The sequence below is a fragment of the Denticeps clupeoides genome, chromosome 12 (assembly GCF_900700375.1).
Source record: "Denticeps clupeoides chromosome 12, fDenClu1.1, whole genome shotgun sequence".
In the NCBI taxonomy this organism is placed as follows: domain Eukaryota; kingdom Metazoa; phylum Chordata; class Actinopteri; order Clupeiformes; family Denticipitidae; genus Denticeps; species Denticeps clupeoides.
This window is the reverse complement of record NC_041718.1, coordinates 20,037,322-20,057,141: the sequence shown is the minus strand read 5'-3', so window position 1 is coordinate 20,057,141 and position 19,820 is coordinate 20,037,322. Positions and strand designations below refer to the sequence as shown.

Below are 19,820 nucleotides of genomic sequence, written 5' to 3'. Positions count from 1 at the left end.
TTGGTGTGTCGTGCGCCTGCCAGCTCTTCCCCCCAACTGACGGTTTTCAAATTGATGTTAATCGAACGTCGAGGGGGAAAGAGAAGGCTGTTTTGAAATGCCAAAGAGGATTTGCTCTGAAAGGTTGCCAATAGTTACAAAGGCGACGGACACAGTTTGAAGTTGGAGAGGCAGCCGGGCGCATTCCTTTTGTCAACACTGATCTAAGGCAGAAAAATGCGCCGAGCGGAACTCAGAACACGTCCCAGTAGAAAAGGCGAACTAAATAACAGACCGCCTTCATTCGCTCTTCGGGCATTAACCCTACACTCGTCTCCATCTGCGTGACCTTAACACAGCCCTTCCCCTTCCCCTCATCCATGAGCATCCAGCCAGGATGTGCATTTACTCTGTAACATCTAATAAAGTTATAATAAAGTCCAACATGAAAGAGCAGTATAACACGTTTTTATTAACACTCACACCGCATCTTGCAGTAATATGGAAATCTCATAACAAAACGTCGATGAAATAACGTCGGCTGAATGTGGGGGAGGTTTTGGCGAGCTGGCGGCATGCTGGAGGGATTACGTTGGCCTTCTGGCCTGGCAACTCCCTGGGAATCTCGCAGCAGGAGCCGGAGGAAGCTGGGCCGGATGAACTCTGCCGGGCCACGCCATTACCAAAGCAACCTGCGCTAAGTGGTCTTCATAGAAATAAAAAAACACGCCTTTTATCGTGGAATGATTACACATGCCTGGGTTGCCAGTTCTGGAAATGCATGCAGGAAATTTTGTTTCGGGGCATTTTACTTTTTAATACGTTTAATATCATCAAAATGAGTATGTTATTTGCTGCAAATTTGTTTAAATTTAACACATTAAAATATCTGATTTGGGGCTTTTGTTTATCAGGTTAAACTTAAGGGCTGATATGACAAATCAAAGATTCGATTATGTGCATCAGCAGAAGCCTATTTGTGTTCATTTTTACAGTTGTTGTCAACATCAGATGCTGTGTGAGTGTGTGTGTTAAATGGTTGGCATCGAAAGTGTGTTTTTCTGAGCTACTAAACATTAGTGCAAGCCTCGGACGAACCCATTTAATCCACAATGGGAGAATTGCAGAAAAAAAAAAAAAACGATTTGATTGGCCGGCGCTTGTGCTTGAGAGGTTCAGCACTGCATGCAATTCAATCTGGTGCCAAACGACGTCACCCCATTCAAAGCGCCTGTCTTGACGCGACCTTAACGTTGAGTGACATGGTGGCCTGAGCTGCTTTCCCACACTCGTCTCTTTAATAGTGTTAAATATTAGCGTGAGCTTCAGTCTTAAAAGTGAATATCTGCAAAATGTGAGATTAATTAGGAAGATTTTTCATTGATCAATGGCCCTAATAATGATGTGTGCGGTATGGGGGTCACATACTTGTTCCTCAAGTTTACTGTTGTGGCTTTAACAAGATTTCTTTTTATTTCTTTCTAAATTACACTGTGGTCAAATTAAACATTTTCTGTGCTCACATGATTTTGCCAGTCAATTTTGCTCAAAAGCGGCCTTCTTTACGTTGGTTTTTTTGGTGGGTGGATTCACAACACAAAGCCGGTAATGATGCTGAAACACGCGCAGAAAAATAAAAGCACGAAGCCATGTCACTACTAACAACCTCGCCCTCTTCCCAGGCCAGCGGTCCCTTCGCCAGGAGGTCCATTTTTCACGAGTCCCTTTATCACCACAGTCTGTAAGGGAGACGCCGCGAGTGCCTACAGCGCCACCGTGGTGCAGCTGCTGTTGCTGGTGGGAGTGGTGGCGGTGCTGTGGGGCGACACCTTGCCCGGGCGATGCCCCTTGTTCTGGGAACAGCTGCGGGTGCACAGCTGGCAGGAGGCGCAGAAGGAGTTGCAGCCGGGCAGGAAGCGGCAGACGCTCACCCTCCACAGGAACCAACCCGGCGACCAGCAGCACCAGCACAGGAGCAGCACCCCGGCCACCACGCCCAGAGCCACGTAGAGGGCCAGCAGGGACACGTAGGGCGGGGAGTCTAGGATCACAAATACGAAATCTAGGTTTTTACATGGAAATTTAATTAATTGGATTTAACATTTTTTGGTTTAAAGGTTTTATGGGAGACTCAACATTAATGCACAGACAATATCCTCCTTTAGAACCAACTGTTCTGTAATCTCTTTGCAATCACTTACTTTCCGCTCTCACACTCAATGGTTGGCAGACTCAATGTCTTGTCTGAAACTTTCCAACAACAAAAAAGCAAATATATTTCTGAATATAATCTAAAATCCATCATGGCACAGACTTGTTTGATAGGTTGTCAATTTTTTTTAATCTATAAATTACTGTCAGTGTCATGGGTGGGATTTTTTCCCCCTTAATTCATTTCTTTTATTATTTAATCTTCTCCTTTTTTCATTATATAATGGCATCATATAAACTCTCTTTCCTTGTCCAGAGTGCCTTAAAATCAGCAGTGACAGGGACAGTCCGACTGGAGGCAAGTGTCTTGCTCAGGGACACAATGGTAGTCTTCTGGAGTGTTACCCACTAGACTACTGCCACCAATGCCGAGGTCCCCCAATGAAACGAACCACTGTGCGTTTACACTCGTCCTTTTCGTAGGCTTTCCTCACTGTGGCAGCTTGCAGTGTATTTACCAAGATAATCTGCATTCATATTATTTGTAAGATTCAGATTCACCTGTCACAGCGTCTGTGTTTGTAGGCGTGTCGGGCGAGCCGCAGTTCCTCTGGGTGGAGCTCGGTGGTGTGGGTGGGTTGAAGACGGGTGGGGGTGAAGTTAGAAGAGGTGGGGGAGAGGTTGCTACAGATCCCTGAACTTAAAGGGGCATGATAATAATATTCAGTACGGTGTGCAATATTACTTCAACCATTACCATCATACGAGCACAGTGACTGACCATCACATGCGGGCGGCCGGCGGTCCACCAGATCACTGCCATCTCCACAGTTGTCGATGCCTTTATCATCGTTGCACACCAGACTGAGGGGAATGCACTTTCCATTTCGACATAAGAAATAAGGCTCTCCACTGCACTCTGATTGGTTGAAACCTGTAAGGTATTTAAAAAAATATATCCGACATGTAGGGTGATATATTAACACGAATGGGGCGTGTTGATAATGTACATGTTGCTGTTGGTCGTGGGCGTGGTCATGTTTGTGTACAAGGGGAAGAGATTGCTGCGCTAATCCTAAATGTGTCACGTATTGACAGGAGGGGGGTTCAGTGAGGAAGTCAATCATGCCTACAGGCTCCTCCCCTTTGTTCATAAAAATATCATTAAAGGTCCCCTGACATAATTTTTATTTTTTTGCTTTTATGTATCTGACGTCTCTTCCCGAAATTCAGACTTGGTGCAGAATTACAGCCACTTCGATCCAGTCCCACCGTTTCAGTGTCTGTAGCTTTAAATGCTAATGAGGAGGAGAGAGGCGGGACGAGGAGGAGAGCAGCATATAGAATTTGAGGGGGCATTTACCAACCACATTGTTTGGCGCAGACAGGAAGTCTTGTAACCCGCCGCTCTCTGGACAGTGAAGCAGAATGACCAAAGCACTCTTTACACCTATCGCCATTTCTAGCCACTGCAGGAATATAGACAGGCTCGGGGAACCTGTATTAATGTTAAATCATCTCACAAAGTCACATTTTCATGTCAGGGGATCTTTAAAGTTCCTATTCTGGGCGTTGGGAATAATTACATACCAACAAAAAGCAATGGGTGGGTAGTTTAAGTCAAACTTAATGTTAATTCAAGTTTCAGGACGTCTCCCCCTCACCCAGTCGGAAAGATGTGAAGTCTCCCACAAAATCCACCCTCGGCTGCGTTCCCCTGGTCACTAGTCGCAGGGTGAGGTAGTTGCCGGTGGACAGGACAGGCCGAGGGGGGCTCTTCCCACACAGCGGTGAACCGATGGGGGGTGAATTTCGGTCAGGCCCGTCGTAAAAGTGGATGTAAGAGCCGGAGAAGCAGGGGTCCCCGGACGCCTCCCCAGAGCTGGGCTCCTGCCGCTGGTCTGGCCAGGTGGGGCCCGAGAGAGCCGGGCCCCGAGGGGACTCCGGGAGACGAGGTGCCGCGCTGAGGGGCGAGACGCGCAGGAGGCTGTAGACCAGGAAGAAGCGGAAGTGGAACTGCACCTTGTCCCGTGGCGTGGCGGCCTGCATGGTGATGTGGCAGTCGGTTCCCATGGTGACAAAGTAGTACTTCCGGGACTCCTGGTGAGAGTTGACGATCATCCCATCCCCCCGGATGGTCTGGCCGCAGAAATCCACCACGTTCACTGCCAGAGACAGTCGGAAGAAGTTCATTTATTCATAAAGCACTCTGAGGATGAGATCAGACACGAACGTCTGAGTGTTTATCTGGAGTGCCACCACATGGCAGTGGGCGTCACAGCCCCCATCTGGGTGGAGAACCAAATAATAGGAAGATTTACGGCCGGGCACGGCGTTTATTAGCTCTGTTGCCACGGTAACTGCAGCAGCTCTAATGACAACTGCCCGGAATGTGCCAAAGGAAACCTTCTTTTGGGCGGAGGGGTTCGAGAACCTCAAAAACTCCAGAAGCTGTTTGTCCCTTAATGGCGCTCACACATAAACTGCCTATAAAGGTTTTACCGGCGAAAATAAACGATGCAGGGCCCAAACCAGCGGCAGCGGCGGTTCCCAGTGTAATCAAAAGTACCGAATAAAAGAGGGCGGCAACAGCTTGGGCGGCAAAGATGGGGCAGCTGTCACTGTACGTTTTTTATTCTGCTGTTAGGCTGTCTTATATTCGGCCAAAGACGACTTTCCGGGTCCTCCGGTGTAAAAAAAAATATCTCATATCTCCATAAATCAAGGAAATCACACGTTTTCTGCAGTTCAAACAAATTAATCCAAAAAAAATATCCAAATGTTTATCATGCAAATTCTACTACATGTCTTTTTAACACAAATACCCTATACTATAGTCCTTATCCTCTCAAAATAGCCTCATCACCCCCCTTTTAATAAATCTGTGTGGCGTTATTTTCTTGTGCCTCTTGCATCCAGACATCAAGAGCGATTTCAGTCTAATTGCCGGGACATAGGAACACACGTAAACACACACAGAAGAGAAGAGACGTAAGAGCAGAGGAAACGGTGGCGGTTTTCCTGATCTAGAGGCATCACCATGTACAATAAAGACAACGGCAGGTGCAGCTTTTTTTATTCACCTCCAATTCTTCTCAGTTTGTGTTCACACTCAATACACTCCTCAGATATTAAATGAAACCAAATATACTTTATTGTCTTTTATACTCTTGATATATATTTATATCTGTGTGTCAGGTCAATACTTCAACGTTTGCTGGTCTTTTTTTAACACAAGGTTCTCTACTTCTGCATGTGTGTAGAACGCAAGGAATTTTGATCCCAGGCAGGTTCTGCGTCCCATTTCCTTCGAAGTTAATGAGGAAAATGAGGACTGCGCCACCTCACTGGTTTTCCCAACAGGACTTTCTTTGTGGTTCCCAGAACAACTGCAGGCATGATTCACGGTTGCCTTGGAAAAGTAAAATCACACATCAAGCTGTGGCCACTAGCTTCTTCTCACGTCAGTCATAATCTTTCAGATACACAACTCGTTTTGGACAAATAACTGAGCGATTATCTACTTTATCGATCTTTTGCTTCAGTTCAAATGATGGAGAAAAGTGATGTAGACCATGAAGGAATACGCGTAGAAGATGAAGAAGAAGAAAAACCTGTCTCTAAAGTACCTGTCTCGATGCCGGCGACCCGGAGAGCCATCAGGCTGAGCAGCGCGGAGGCGGCGGAGAGGCGCAGCGCGGAGGTCATTTCGGCTCCCCAACGTGGCCGGAGCGCAGCGACGTTCATCATTCCCCTGCCCCTACTGGGGGACCACCTTCATCATCATCACTTTTGTGACTGATTTCCATGACAACCCACGGCCGCGGACGCGCCCACTCGGCCCGTTGTCTGCTGGGTTGCGTGGTGTACAGTGGGGAATAAAAAAGGCCGTCCCGCGTTCCAACCACGTGGCTCCGGGAGAAGTTGTAGAGTCGTGGAACCTCTTAAACCAAGTCCATTTGCGCAACTTTAGAGCCCCATTAAAGTCCAGCTGAACGGCGCGGCGCGGCGACCCCTGCTGTCACCGCGCGTAAAGACGCAGTAAACGAGCTGAAGCTCCGTGGCGCATCTCCACAAAAAAAGGCCATTCGATGGCCATCGTATAAATGGAAGCCTCAGAATCAATTGGTGAAAAGTTTTCTGAGACTTTTTTTGTTGCTGTTTCTGCTGGGAATAGGAAATCGGTGGAGAAAAGTACGTGGTCGCTTTTACATTTTGGTCAATCTTAGTGTCCATATTGTTTCTGAATCTTTGGCTCGGTTTTGGGTTTAATTGAAGTGGATTGTCTTATTTTGTTTTATTTTATTTATTTCTATTCCTGACAAGTTCGGCCTTATCAGGGCTCTTTGTAACTCAAAACCTATAGAAACCGAATGAGAATTTCAAGTAAACCGAATGCCAAGTAAATTAAAGTAAAGTAAAGTATTTGGAACCTGTACTTTTCATGAGGTTTAGCTCCCCAATTAGAAACCTCCTTAAAACCCTTCTAAAAATACACTACGGATATTTTACAACAGCCAAGTGTCGGGCTAACCTTATATAGAGTTAATCCATCAAACTTTAGATTTTTTCAGTTTATATGATATTCTTGATATTCAATGGGTATACCCTGAGGGGCACGTACAGCCTGGTTCTCCTGCCCTTTGTTAAACCACCAAAACTGAACTAATATTCATTCCAGCAGATCCCTCACCACATCAGGATCTTGCTATTTACCTGGACAACTCACAGCTCTCTCCTCCTACAACAGCCCGCAACCTTTGAGTAACAATAGACAACCAACTCTCCTTCTCGACTCACATCAGCAATCTTTCCCTCCTTCTCTACAATATCAGACCAATCCGTCCTTCTCTGTCAACACAAGCCACCTAGATACTGGTTCAGTCCTTAGTAATCTCACGACTGGACTTCTGTAACTTCTAGCTGGTCTACCACTATGTACCATCCGACCTCTACAACTCACACAAAATGCAGCAGCGTGACTGATCTTCAACCTTCCCAAGTTCTCCCACACCGCCCCTCTGCAGGTTCAGGTTCAAAATACTGATGCTGGCCTACAAAGCCAAACATGGAGTAGCACCATCCTACCTCACAGCCCTTATTACACCCCGCACTGCATCTCGTATACTCCGAGCCTCCAGTACTGCTCGCCTGGTCCCTCCATCTCTGAAGGTAAAAGGAAGACGCTCATCTAGACTCTTCTCCGTCTTGGCCCCTCGGTGGTGGAATGAACTTCCAGCTCAGTCACTGAGCACCTTCACACGGCAGCTCAAGACCTTCCTCTTTAGAGAAGATTTAGATGAACTTGTAACCTTCTTCTTGTCTGACTTCTGTATAGAAACTAGAACAGAGTGAATAAAAAGATTGTATTCATAGTTGGGGGTCCTAGTGAACCAGAACTGATCACTTCATCGATGGTAACATGGAAGCACGTTGTAAGTCGCTCTGGATGAGGCCGTCTGCCAAATGCCGTAAATGTAAATGTTTTAAACATTTTCACTTCTCAATGGACCCAGTGTGACAAAAACACAGTGAACCTGCAGTCCGTGTATTTCGTTCTTATTAAGGGACTCTGCGTTTAATCAACGGCGACCAATCACGGCGCGCCCCGCTGCGCGGCGTGGCGTCGTCATCAGTCGCAGCCAATCGCCGAGCTCTGCGTGCGGCACTCGAAAGGCGGACCAGCCAATTGGGTCGCACGTCGCGGACGCCATGTGCGTCGTGCGTATGCGCCTACGTCGCCAACCTGTTTGAAACGGGGGAAAATATTTATATAAAACCCGACGCAAGGGCGCTAAATCCAAATATGTCACGACTAAAATGTGAATAAAGCAGCGATATTCGGAGAGCCGCGCTTCCGGGGAGTTCCTGGGACAAAAAATATTTTTTAAATTCCGGACATAGAGCTAGGCTCCGCAGCTAGAGCTACAGCGGCTAGATAGGCCCGTTCAGTCGGCGGCCGCGGCGCCAAACGCGTTTATTTTCCCGTCGGACGTCGGCCGCGCTGTTCCTTGCCCGCCGCCGCCGCCGCGCCGTGCACCGCGGCGGGAGCAGCGGACGTCCGGCTCCCGCTCCCGCTCGGCGGGGCCCGCCCGCGAAGCCGGGGCCGCGCAGGCCGCCCGCGTCCGCGCCCTCTCCGCGGGCCATGGCGCCGCGGCTGCAGCTGGAGAAGGCGGCGTGGCGCTGGGTGGAGGCGGTGCGGCCGGAGGAGATCACGGCCGAGCACATCGAGCTGGCGTACCGCATCTGCGTCCCGGCGTGCAAGAGAGGAGCCTGCAGGTACTGTTTTACTACCCTCCACCCATCTTTATTCCCGGATGAACCTCGTAGACGTCCTTCTTAATGTGGTGGTAATGTACGCGTCACGTAGGTGTACGTAGGACGGGTGCAGGACCCCTCACATGGACTTTACACACTCCTGCCCTCCAGGAGAAGGCACTGCAGCATCAGAGCCAGGTCTGCCAGGCTGGGGGACAGTCCACATCACCTCACATCACATTAAAACATCTGCATACCGCACGACAAAAAAAAAAGTGATTGTCACTTGTGATGCACAGCACATGGTGCAAACAGTGAAATGTGTCGTCTGCATTTAACCCATCACCCTTGGTGAGCAGTGGGCAGCCATGATAGGTGCCCGGGGAGCAGTGTGTGGGGACGGGGCTTTGCTCAGTGGCACCTTGGCGGATCGGGATTCGAACCACCTGATTACGGGGCTGCATCCTTAACCGCTAGGGCCACCAGTGCCCTGTGGTCCTTGGTGAATCCCCGAAGCTTCCCAGTCTCGTCTCCCTGTGTACTTTTATATGGTGAGATGACGACAAAGTTGACGTTGAGGACGCTGACCAATCAGCACTCAGCAAAAGGTGCAACGTGTAGGATTTCGAGAGCATTTTGCCTTCGTAAAGAATTCCTCCCTCCGTTTGTAAGGAACACAGATTAACAGGGTTAATAATGGTGGACAGGCTACGAAGTAGCGATGGTGACGTGCTCGGGATCGGTGGGTCCCGGCGTGATTTTGGTCTCGTCTCTCTGTGCTCAGGAGGAACTGTAAAGGGAACCCGAACTGCCTGATCGGGATCGGGGAACACGTGTGGCTGGGAGACATCGACGAGAACTCGTTCCACAACATCGACGACCCCAACTCCGAACGCAGGGACAAGGTGCTCCGACTGGACAAGCTGCTGGGCACGGACCCGCATCTTTTAAAAATACATGTTTAAACGCCTAGTCCTTTTATTTACATTATAGAGACAACACTGAAGACACAGAAATATTGCAATAAGGTTATGAGAGGTTATGTAATAAATGGTGAAGAAAGAATCTGTGCACCACCTTAAGGTTTATGCTGAACGCTTTCTTAAAATTGACTTTAATTCACTTCAATTGGCATCTCATGGGGCGGCTCAAGTACAAAACGTACTTGATGTGTTTTTTGCATTGGATTCTTAGACCTTTGACCTCTAGTGTGTGTGTAAAGGGTTTGTTTTCCGTCCTTTTCTCCCTCAGAACACGTTTGTAGGTCTGACCAACCTGGGCGCCACGTGCTACGTGAACACCTTCCTCCAGGTGTGGTTCCACAACCTGGAGCTGCGCAGGACCCTGTACCTCTGCCAGAGCTCCCGAGCAGAGGGCCACAATGACGACTCAGGTCGGCCCGACCCCGAAGCGCCCCGCCCACGCTGTTTTTTTGTTTTTTTTTTTGCCCCGCCCGCGCTGACGTGTTCCATGTTCCGTGTCCCGTGTGCAGATTACGAGCCGCAGACCGTGTGCGAGCACCTCCAGTACCTGTTCGCGCTGCTGCAGAACAGCAACAGGAGGTACATCGACCCGTCGGGACTGGTGAAGGCCCTGGGGCTCGACACGGGCCAGCAGCAGGTACAGCTTCCGCGCCAGCTGCCGGGCGTCCCGCCGCTCTTCTCCTTTCCAATTACGACCATCGCTCTGTCGTTCCTGCAGGACGCCCAGGAATTTTCCAAGCTCTTCCTGTCCCTGTTAGAAGACACCTTGTCCAAGCAGAAGAACCCGAACCTCCAGAACGTCATCCAGCAGCAGTTCTGCGGACAGTTCTCATACGTCACAGTGTAAGATGTTCCTCACGTTGGATATTCCCCTCAGAGGGCACAATAAATGGTAAATCGGTAAAAAAAAAAAAAAGGACTGGAAGGGCTGTGTGTTGAATCCCTCAGGTTTCCCCAGCAACTTCGCCGCCTTCACTTTTATTGCTCGGTTTTATAAAGCCAGAGCTCTTGTGCTTTGATATCAGTTCTGTCGTTGCTTTGAAGAGCAGGTGGGATTTACCAAATTCAGAGAACAGAAACTTGCACGGGTTTAAATTTATTACCGTAAAAAAAACCTCTGGTATTTTAAACGAATGAAAAGGAGCGTTTTTCATGGTGCTGGTGTAGAACTGGTGCGGACTACTGCTGTGTTCTGAGGTCTTCTGGCGTGTCCCTCGTGTGTTCATGTTTAGGTGTAACCAGTGTAGTCGTGCCTCGTCTCTTCCATCCCGGTTCTACGAGCTCGAGCTCAACATCCAGGGGCACAAGAACCTGACCGAATGCGTCACAGAGTTCCTGAAGGTGGCCATTTTTCACTCTCAAGTTGGGTTGGGAACGTCCACCCGCCTGGAGGTTCTCCTGAAAGTCGTTTTCTTCTGAAGGCATCTGCCATGTTGTAACTGCACTGTGACGGTTCTATGTTCATCCAGGAGGAGAAGCTGGATGGAGATAACCGCTACTTCTGTGAGAGCTGCCAGAACAAGCAGAACGCCACTCGCCGCATTAAACTCCAGAGTCTGCCGCGCACCCTCAACCTGCAGCTCATGCGCTTCGTCTTTGACAGGCAAGTCCAGAAAATGACCAAAACACGTTAACAGAACGTACTGGACACCACAATAAAAGCTGAACTCTGTTCGTGCCTTCAGACAAACGGGACATAAAAAGAAGCTCAACACCTTCATCAGCTTCCCTGAGGTGCTGGACATGGGTCCGTTCCTGGACTGCAAAGGTACATCGAAAACCTGAAACATTTGAATTGGATTTATTACTATAAAATAAAGTGAAGTGATTGTCACATGTGATACACAGCAGCACACCACGCGGTGCACACAGTGAAATTTGTCCTCTGCATTTAACCATCACCCTGAGTGAGCAGTGGGCAGCCATGACCAGCGCCCGGGGAGCAGTGTGTGGGGACGGTGCTTTGCTCAGTGGGATTCGAACCGGCAACCTTCTGATTACGGGGCTGCTTCCTTAACCGCTAGGCCACCACTGCCCCTTTTCGTGGTGGAAGTAACAGCCGTGCATTAGTGTGCATTGGAACTCAGGACTTATTGTTTCTGATAATGAGATAACGGCCATTTCCAGCCACCAGAAAAATGTACAACTTGAACAATGTCTGGATCTGGAGTTTTCAAAAATGTTGTTTTGGTCTCTTTCAGAACCATTTTTTTCCTATCAATTTTTTAAAGGTCCCATTGACATAAAAAAGTGTGACTTTGTGAGATGATTTACCATTACTACAGGTTCCCCCACCCTGTCTATGGTCCTGCAGTGGCTAGAAATGGCGATAGGTGTAAAGAGTGCTTTGGTCATTCTGCGGCAGCTCTTGCGGTCTGATCTGGAATTTGTCCCCCTTATGATGTCATAAGGGGAAAGGTTACCTCCCGTTTTTTCCGCCCAGAGAATTTCCCGCTCCTTCCCTAAAACATTATCTCCACCGACCGTCATGGCTTCCAAACAAAGCGTTTTCATTCAGTCACACGAGACTGATGAACCCCGTCCCACCTTGCCCCGCCTCGCTCATTAGCATTTAAAGCTACGGACGCCAAAACGGGGTGTCCTGGTGAAACCTCATTGTGGGACTGGATCAAAGTGTCTGTACATTCTGCATGCTGAATTTAGTCTTCTCTCCCCAGAGGACACGTGCGTGTACGAACTGAGCGCCGTGCTGATCCACCGCGGCATCAGCGCCTACTCCGGCCACTACATCGCCCACGCGCGCGACGCCCGCACCAGCGACTGGTACAAGTTCAACGACGAGCTGATCGAGAAGATGGAGGGCAAGAAGCTGCAGCTCGGGATCGAGGAGGATATCGGTGAAGAGCGTCTTGCGTTCTCCCCTTTCTCTTTAGAGTTTGGTTAAAAGACACTCAGAATGCAGATAGATGTGTGTCAGGACGTTTGGGGGGGTGCAGGAAGTGGGCTTTGTTGCAGCGTGGCGGTTTGTGTGGTGTGGTCGAGGTCCCTCAGCTGACTCTCCCTCCGACGTTTCCCAGCTGAAACGGTGAAATCGTCTCAGGCGCGGAAGCCCAAGTGCGGTAAGGGCTACCACTGCTCCAGAAACGCCTACATGCTGGTGTACAAGCAGCAGGCCGAAGGCGGGAACCAGACGAACGCCAGCGTTGAGGTCCCAGGTAGCGACCACTTGTATGACTTATTCATGTCAAAATGGACTTATTTATGTCCAAGATGGAATTAAAATAACGGTTTCGCGTTCCGTTCCAGCCTTCCTCCAGAAGCTGGTGGAGCAGGACAACAGGAAGTTTGAGGAGTGGTGCTCAGATATGGCCGAAATGAGGAAGAAGAGCATAGACAAGGGCAAGGCCAAACACGAGGAGGTGAAGGAGCTCTACGAATTGTTACCCGCAGAAGACGGTCGGTAAAAACACCTTTTGTGTCACAGCATCACTACTTAAGGCCTTTAGGAACTGCTCCCCTTAGTACGCTGGTAGCGACAGGATTCCTGTAGACCAGGGTGGTCCAAACATGGCCCCGGCGGGCCAGCGTCCTCGGTCATCCCGCTCGACCGCTAGTTGAATTTTGGCCCGAAACATGAAATATAAACTACGTATTCGACTTATTTACGTAATCCCAGTTTTCCAGAATCCGATTCATCTCAGATTGAACGGGAACACACAAAAGACGCCTCCGCTTTGGGGGCTTTATCTGTATGAAGACGGGACGCTGGTCTCCCGAGGCTGTGGTGGGGTTTCACCCTCAGTTGGAATTGTACAGTTATTAAAACGATTAAGCCCTCTCGACACAGTGGCCCGTAAAAAAAAATTTATTATTCATATTTAATTTTTCCCCCTCCTTGTGTCAATGTTTATGTCGTCTTGAAACGGACCGTGTTCGATTTGCCGCCCCTGGCGCCTAAATGAGCCCGCCGCCCCTCGTCTGTTGCAGGCGAGCCGTTCGAGTTCGTCCCGTTGGACTGGCTGAAGAAGTGGCTGGATGACTCCACCGCCACCAAGGCCATCGACAACATGCACTTCCTGTGTTCGCACGGGAACCTGCACCCGGACAAGATCGGCGAGGCCAAGCGCGTCTCACTCAGAGCTGCGGATCTTCTCTTCAGCCGATACGGGGGAGGGCCCAGACTAGACCGTAATTCGTGTTCCTTAGAATATTTATTTGGTCCTTTTTGATCCACAACACGTGGTGACACCTTTTGACTCCGCAGGGTCTTCGCTCTGCAGAGACTGTGTGACCCAACGCTGCAGGGTTCTCCGACTGAAGAACCAGCTCACCGAGGACTACAAGGAAGTGTCCAACCTTCTCAAAGCCGCAGTGCAAGTGTACGAGCATCTCTGATAACGCAATACGCACCTGGTTATCAGGATGATAATATTTCAACAATGTCAGTAGAGCAATGTATCGCCATATTTTACTATGGGATCTTGTATCGATACTGGCACATCAAGTATTGCTATTTTTGCATACGAATTTAGTCCACCGGGTGGTGCTGTCCATCGCTTTCTTAAGCGAGGTCAGCAGAGCACCACCGCCCCTGTAGATGGCGCTGTGGAGCTGGGCACTTTCTGGCTGCTATTTCAGGCAGAGTGAAATCGCAGTACATAACGGCCCTGTATCACAGCAGCTGTATTTCAGCTCTGTTTAACATTTGAACATTTTCAGTGAACTGTAGAATATCGCAATATTAAAGGTTAAAGTGAAGTGATTGTCACATGTGATACACAGCAGCACAGCACACGGTGCACACAGTGAAATTTGTCCTCTGCATTTAACCCATCACCCTTGGTGAGCAGTGGGCGGCCATGACAGGCGCCCAGGGAGCAGTGTGTGGGGACGGTGGCTTTGCTCAGTGGCACCTCAGTGGCACCTTGGCAGATCGGGATTCGAACCGGCAACCTTCTGATTACAGGGCCACTTCCTTAACCGCTAGGCCACCACTGCCCCAATATGTACAGTATCACAATATACCGTGATACGCATCATATTGTGAGAACTCGCCTAAACACCCCTAGCATAAACAGTGTTCATTCTTTTGATACATATTTCAAATTTATTGCAACATTTAACACGTTTTCACCATTTTTGGGGCATGTTCTGATGTGCTGCTTGTTGTGGACCAGTGAACAGGGGTTCTGGGCAGGGAAGACGTCTCTGCGCTGCTGGAGGCAGTTGGCGCTGGATCACCTGGAGGAAGACGAGGAGCAGACCAAACACGCAAATGACAAAACCAACGGGGACCAGGGGCACCTCAGTGGGAGCAAAGGTAAAAAAGCAGGATGTGGACCTTGTCAGAAAGCAGGATGTGGACCTTGTCTGACTGCGTTGTCTTGTTTCTGCCTAGATGGTGGTAGAGAAGACAGAGAAGATGGAAATGAAGAGGACATGAGGACGTTTAACGAGGACATTATGTGTGAGCATGGTACGAATTGGGTGACAAAAAAAAACAGATGTGGCAACCTAACGTTTTCGATGCATTACCTGAACGTTTTGTACGTTTGCTCTCCTCATTTCCCCTCTTCGCCTCCAGGCGGGCTCAGTATCCAGGAGAGCGAGAGGAGGCTGGTGTCGCCTGACGTCTGGGCCAAGCTGAAGCTTTACTTCCCTCAGGCTCCAGAGTTCACCCAGCAGAAAGAGCCCTGCCAACAGTGTCTGGTAATCCTGATCCGAACAGTAAAGATGCAGGGATTAGGATAAATCTGTCTCAGAGTTGAAGCCTTTTAGGATCATTGTTGTACAGGGTGGGCCATTTATATGGATACATCTTAATAAAATGGGAATGGTTGGTGGTATTAACGTCCTGTTTTTGGCACATTAGTATATGCGAGGGGGCAAACTTTTCAAGATGGGTGGTGACCATAGTGGCCATTTTGAAGTCGGTCATCTTGGATCCAACTGTTGTTTTTTCAATAGGAAGAGGGTCATGTGACACATCAAACTTATTGGTAATTTCACAAGAAAAACAATGGTGTGCTTGGTTTTAACAAACTTTATTCTTTCATGAGTTATTTACAAGTTTCTGACCACTTATAAAATGTGTTCAATGTGCTGCCCATTGTGTTGGATTGTCAAGGTGTATCCGTATAAATGGCCCACCCTGTAGTTGTATACATATGTACGCACAGTATGTGACAAATTGAGTGCACCCCTCTCGTTTTTATAAATACATCTTTCCTTGAGACAACACTGAACATATGACTCTTCCATACAATTTAAAGTCAGTGTCCAGATTGTATTCAAGTGTAAATTTATGGCCTCCTCAAAATGACTCCACACTCAGACATGTCTAAACCGCTGGGGGAAAAATTGAGCTCATGAAAATGTTGTGCCCAAAGTGTCTCATATTTTGTGTGGCCACCATTATTTTCCAGCTCTGTTTTAATGGTCCTGTGCATGGAGCTCACTAGAACCACACCCTTTTTTTAGTACGCTAGTGGTCGTCTCCGAGGCGTGTTTGAGGAGGACCCGTTTTTTTTAAACGGCGCTGACCTGACCTGACCTATGCCTGACACCTTGTAACAAGTCACATGACACTACGCGGAAGGAAACAGGGTTCCCATGGGTCAGGGAATTTCAGACGGGGAAAGTCTGGGAATTTGGTAGTTTTCCTCTCCCGCCGTGTTTTTTTTAGAACTCAGTGTTTGTGAAGTCTGCCGTACGTCCTTACACTCGCTAACTTACCAAACATGGCATGCAAGGGTAAAGACATAAGGACCGCCTTCGCCCAAAGCGATAAAATAAAAGATGCATGTAGAGGATGTCTGAGATGGAGTCGGTTTTCATTTTAAACTGCCAATATCCAACAACGATGACTTAAATCGACTTTTGGATTCTATAACCCCTTTAAATGCACTTTTCTGCTCAGCACCCAAACATTATATTGGACATTTCTTTTTGGTCATGGAAAAGTCAGGGAATTTTTAGTTTAATTTTTTTTTTTTTTTTTAGTCTTTGATTGGGAACCCTGGGGACAATATTTGCATATTTTCACTTATGGGTGTACTTCAGCCAGTGGTGGCCTAGCGGTTAAGGAAGAGGCTACGTAATCAGAAGGTTCGAATCCCGATCCGCCGAGGTGCCACTGAGCACAAGCAGCGTCCCCACACACTGCTCCCCGGGCGCCTGTCATGGCTGACCATGGTTAAATACAGAGGGCACATTTCACTGTGTCACCGTGTGCTGTGCTGCGCTGCAGTGTTTCCGCAATGACAATCACTTTTTTTTTTTTTTCTTTTTTTTTTGTGCTCACTTTTATTTACAGATGTTTAGTCGTTTTGAGTGGACAGCAAATTGAAACCGTTGTAAAAGCTGAACACTGACTACTTTAACATCTTCATCGTCGTCCCAAGGAAACATAAAATGTTAACAAAAACTCATTTTTTTCTCAGAAGGAAAATCTCGAGTTTGTTTCTGCATTCTAGAGACTGGACCGGGAGGGCCGCGAGAACGAGGAGCTGAATAAAATGATGGCCAGCGAGCAGAAGACCTCCCTCCTCAACCTGTTCCAGGAGAAGAACCGGCCCGTCCTGCAGAAGTGGCCACAGGCATGTCCCCCGCCGCCATCGCCGCCGTGGTGTTGAGCTGTAGACCAGCCAGGCCCCATCGCTCACCGGGTGCATGTTTCTTTTCTAGGACACGGAGGTCCTGTACATCGTTCCGCTGTTCTTTGTGGAGGAATGGAGAAGGTTTATCAGGTGAGGAGATTTAAGTTCTCGGTGTGAACTTTTTTTTAAATTATTGTTTTGTTTTGGGTTTTTTTACGTTTGTCCGTTTCTCCTGCAGGCGGCCGGCAAAGAGTTCTCCCGTGTCCAGCGTTGGGAACAGCATCCTGCTCTGCCCCCATGGAGGCTTCATGTTCACCTACGAGTCCATGCTGACAGGAGACGCCCAGCAGTGAGTCCCGCCCACCTGGGACCTGTTCAGCTTTCATAGTTGATATCTTTTTCAGTTTGGTCACGTCGTCTTCTCTCGTTGTGGCTCCCAGTGTAGCTCTCCTGTGGCCGAGTGAATGGGACGTGATAAAGAGGAGCTTCTACGTGGACCATTCCATTTCCATCTGTCAGATGAAGACAGACGCTGGTGGCGTGGTGTACCAGACTCAGCCAGGTAAGCAGGGGCACCCGGAAGGTTACCTTTATTTGGGGCCTTTTTGAAGAAAGTGAAGTGATTGTCACTTGTGATACACAGCAGCACAGCACATGGTGCACACAGTGGAATTTGTCCTCTGCATTTAACCATCACCCTTGGTAAGCAGTGGGCGGCCATGACAGCCGCCCGGGGAGCAGTGTGTGGGGACGGTGCTTTGCTCAGTGGCACCTCAGCGGGATTCGAACCGGCAACCTTCTGATTACGGGGCCACTTCCTTAACCGCTAGGCCACCACTTTGACTCATTCGGGACTATTTAGGTCCCCTCCTGTCAATACGTGACACGCCCAGGTGTGGCACAGAATCCATTTCCTCCATCTCGCATCAGTTTCCCACCGTTCTCTACACTCCTAATACCCCTTGCACGTGACCACGCCCACTTCCGACACAACATGCGGGTTACTGAACACGCCCTCCGTAGTCTGTTTGGTTTGTTGCATGTTGAGTCGTATGAAATTTCGTTGCAGACCTGTGTCGGGAGTGCAGGGAGGGCTTCATATTCCAGCAGCAGAAGGACATGCGGGAGTACACGCAGGCCACGGTCTACGTCCGCAAGGTGGTGGAGAACAAGCGGGTGAGTTCGCCGCCGCTCGAACGCGCTCCGGCCTGCGTCCGGGCCGCCTTAACCGCCCGCGCCTCTCCCTCCCTGCACCGCAGATGCTGAAAGACTCCACCCCCGCGGCGGCCGCGAGCGGCTCGGAGGCGGAGGACGAACGCGACGAGCCCAGACCAGAGGGAGAGAGAGACCCCGATTTCAACCAGGTCCGGCAACCGAGCCAGACCTGCTCGGCTCACGGCGTAGCGTTAATTATGTTGAATTTCATTAGTAAATAAGAATAGAACGGGCAGAAAAGGGAGTATATTTTACATCAATTATACAGAGTAGAAAAAAAAGCCACTTAGTCGAAGGAGCTTGAGTACTAAACTCCTAAAGTCGGCTCGTAAACTACTGTAAGGAACAAGTTGTCACGCCCGTTTCCACCCCTCCATCCCGGCAACGACAGACTGAAGATGGCGCCAAGCGGCAGAAGCTGAACGAGGGAACAGTTGGCACGGCCGCGCCCTCGGCCCCCTCCACCTCCACAAAATCTGGCATCCGGAGGAGCACGCGGCACCGAAAGCTCAGAGGAGAGAAGGCCCTCATTGTCTCGGCCAATCAGACGCTGAAAGAACTCAAAATACAGGTGTGTGAGTGTGTGTGTGTGTGTGTGTGTGTGTGTGTGCGTGCAAACACAGTGAGCTGGTCCTCGAGGCTCAAAAGCAAACTTCCTCTTGTGTTCTACACACAGATCATGCACGCGTTCTCCGTAGCGCCGTTTGACCAGAACCTGTCCATAGACGGCCGCGGTCTGACCGATGACACGGCCACTCTCGGCAGCCTTGGGGTGATCCCGGAGAGCATCATCTGTCTGAAGGTGAACGCCGACGTCCCTCCGCGCAGGGCGCCCTGCTTGTGTGTGCCGGGAAGAGGCTCCTGACTGACTGACTGGGAATTCTGTGTTCTGTTTCTCGTCCTTTAGGCCGACGAGCCCATCGCAGATTATGCAGCAATGGATGACGTGTACCAGGGTGAGGCTTCTTCCACGTTGCCAAACAGAGACAGGTGACATAGAGGATACAGAGGTGTTCTTATGTCACTCGTTCTGTTTGAGCTCCATTCCGTGTTGCCAGATACAGCTGATTGATTCCAGCCCAATGCATTTAGATCTGTTTTTGTCAAACTAGCTTCGTATATGTGCATTTTTTAAGGTCGTCTGAAAAAGGTGCGTACGATTACAAAAACCACCCTGATTTGGTCAGTCCAATCTGGCAACACTTCTAATTACGTTGACATCAAATATGTTCATGTATTATATGTTTATTTGTATATATTTTTTTATTATTATTATCTGCAGTCTGCATGCCCGAGGAAGGTTTTAAAGGTAAGGTGAATTATTTTCTTTCCTTTAATAAAAACAGCACAAAATGGCTGGTTTTACTTCATTTTGGAAATGAGGAGACAAAATTATTCATCATATTATTTGTCTCCCCCACCCTCCTCCAGGCACAGGTCTTCTTGGGCACTGAAGTAAACCTGCATCTGGATTCACGCTGATGTCTGGATTACATTAAAGCTTGAATTTATTAAAAGGTTGCCAACGCCTGGAAGTGCTTTATATTATTTTATGTTATTTTTATTTTATTATTGTTTGTCTGGAATTTTACCTATATATATGGACACAGGTTACAATAAGATGGCAAAACTAGACTAAAGCTCATCTACAGTCTGACTTGTGATTGCAAATATG

General features: G+C 48.8%; 2 protein-coding genes across 3 annotated transcripts; one reads left to right on the top strand and one right to left on the bottom strand.

Annotated features, from left to right (window-relative positions):
* Positions 1-431: 431 nt before the first annotated feature.
* ldlrad2 (low density lipoprotein receptor class A domain containing 2) lies at positions 432-6,112 on the bottom strand. The gene is made up of 5 exons (XM_028998916.1): positions 5,760-6,112; positions 3,795-4,295; positions 2,912-3,064; positions 2,692-2,829; positions 432-2,020 (listed from the first exon to the last, which is right to left on the bottom strand). The coding sequence occupies exons 1-5, from the start codon at positions 5,878-5,880 to the stop codon at positions 1,743-1,745; spliced, it is 1,191 nt and encodes a 396-aa protein (XP_028854749.1). The 5' UTR covers positions 5,881-6,112; the 3' UTR covers positions 432-1,742.
* Positions 6,113-7,823: 1,711 nt separating this feature from the next.
* usp48 (ubiquitin specific peptidase 48) lies at positions 7,824-19,820 on the top strand. 2 transcript variants are annotated; one of them, XM_028999375.1, is made up of 27 exons: positions 8,276-8,409; positions 9,173-9,293; positions 9,640-9,781; positions 9,881-10,008; positions 10,090-10,214; positions 10,604-10,712; positions 10,841-10,974; positions 11,057-11,139; positions 12,050-12,229; positions 12,410-12,547; positions 12,639-12,788; positions 13,320-13,520; positions 13,597-13,711; positions 14,510-14,652; positions 14,731-14,808; positions 14,917-15,041; positions 16,808-16,930; positions 17,019-17,080; positions 17,169-17,279; positions 17,371-17,492; positions 18,000-18,106; positions 18,190-18,294; positions 18,537-18,716; positions 18,822-18,947; positions 19,053-19,101; positions 19,428-19,454; positions 19,577-19,820. In XM_028999375.1, the coding sequence occupies exons 1-27, from the start codon at positions 8,276-8,278 to the stop codon at positions 19,597-19,599; spliced, it is 3,141 nt and encodes a 1,046-aa protein (XP_028855208.1). In that variant the 3' UTR covers positions 19,600-19,820. The 2 variants fall into 2 exon arrangements, with proteins under 2 accessions (XP_028855209.1, XP_028855208.1); XM_028999376.1 differs by lacking the exons at positions 13,597-13,711; positions 14,510-14,652; positions 14,731-14,808; ... (10 more) ...; positions 19,428-19,454; positions 19,577-19,820 and having other exon boundaries at positions 7,824-8,409; positions 12,639-12,792; positions 13,320-13,503.

Excerpts from the sequence above, each read along its gene's own strand:
- ldlrad2 (XM_028998916.1), bottom strand. The coding sequence starts at position 5,880 with ATGATGAACGTCGCTGCGCTCCGGCCACGTTGGGGAGCCGAAATGACC. Across the intron at positions 2,830-2,911 it reads CCGGCCGCCCGCATGTGATG|TTCAGGGATCTGTAGCAACC; the intron begins GTCAGTCACTGT and ends TGCCCCTTTAAG. Across the intron at positions 2,021-2,691 it reads AAACACAGACGCTGTGACAG|ACTCCCCGCCCTACGTGTCC; the intron begins GTGAATCTGAAT and ends TTGTGATCCTAG.
- usp48 (XM_028999375.1), top strand. The coding sequence starts at position 8,276 with ATGGCGCCGCGGCTGCAGCTGGAGAAGGCGGCGTGGCGCTGGGTGGAG. Across the intron at positions 9,294-9,639 it reads ACTCCGAACGCAGGGACAAG|AACACGTTTGTAGGTCTGAC; the intron begins GTGCTCCGACTG and ends TTTCTCCCTCAG. Across the intron at positions 10,215-10,603 it reads CAGTTCTCATACGTCACAGT|GTGTAACCAGTGTAGTCGTG; the intron begins GTAAGATGTTCC and ends GTTCATGTTTAG.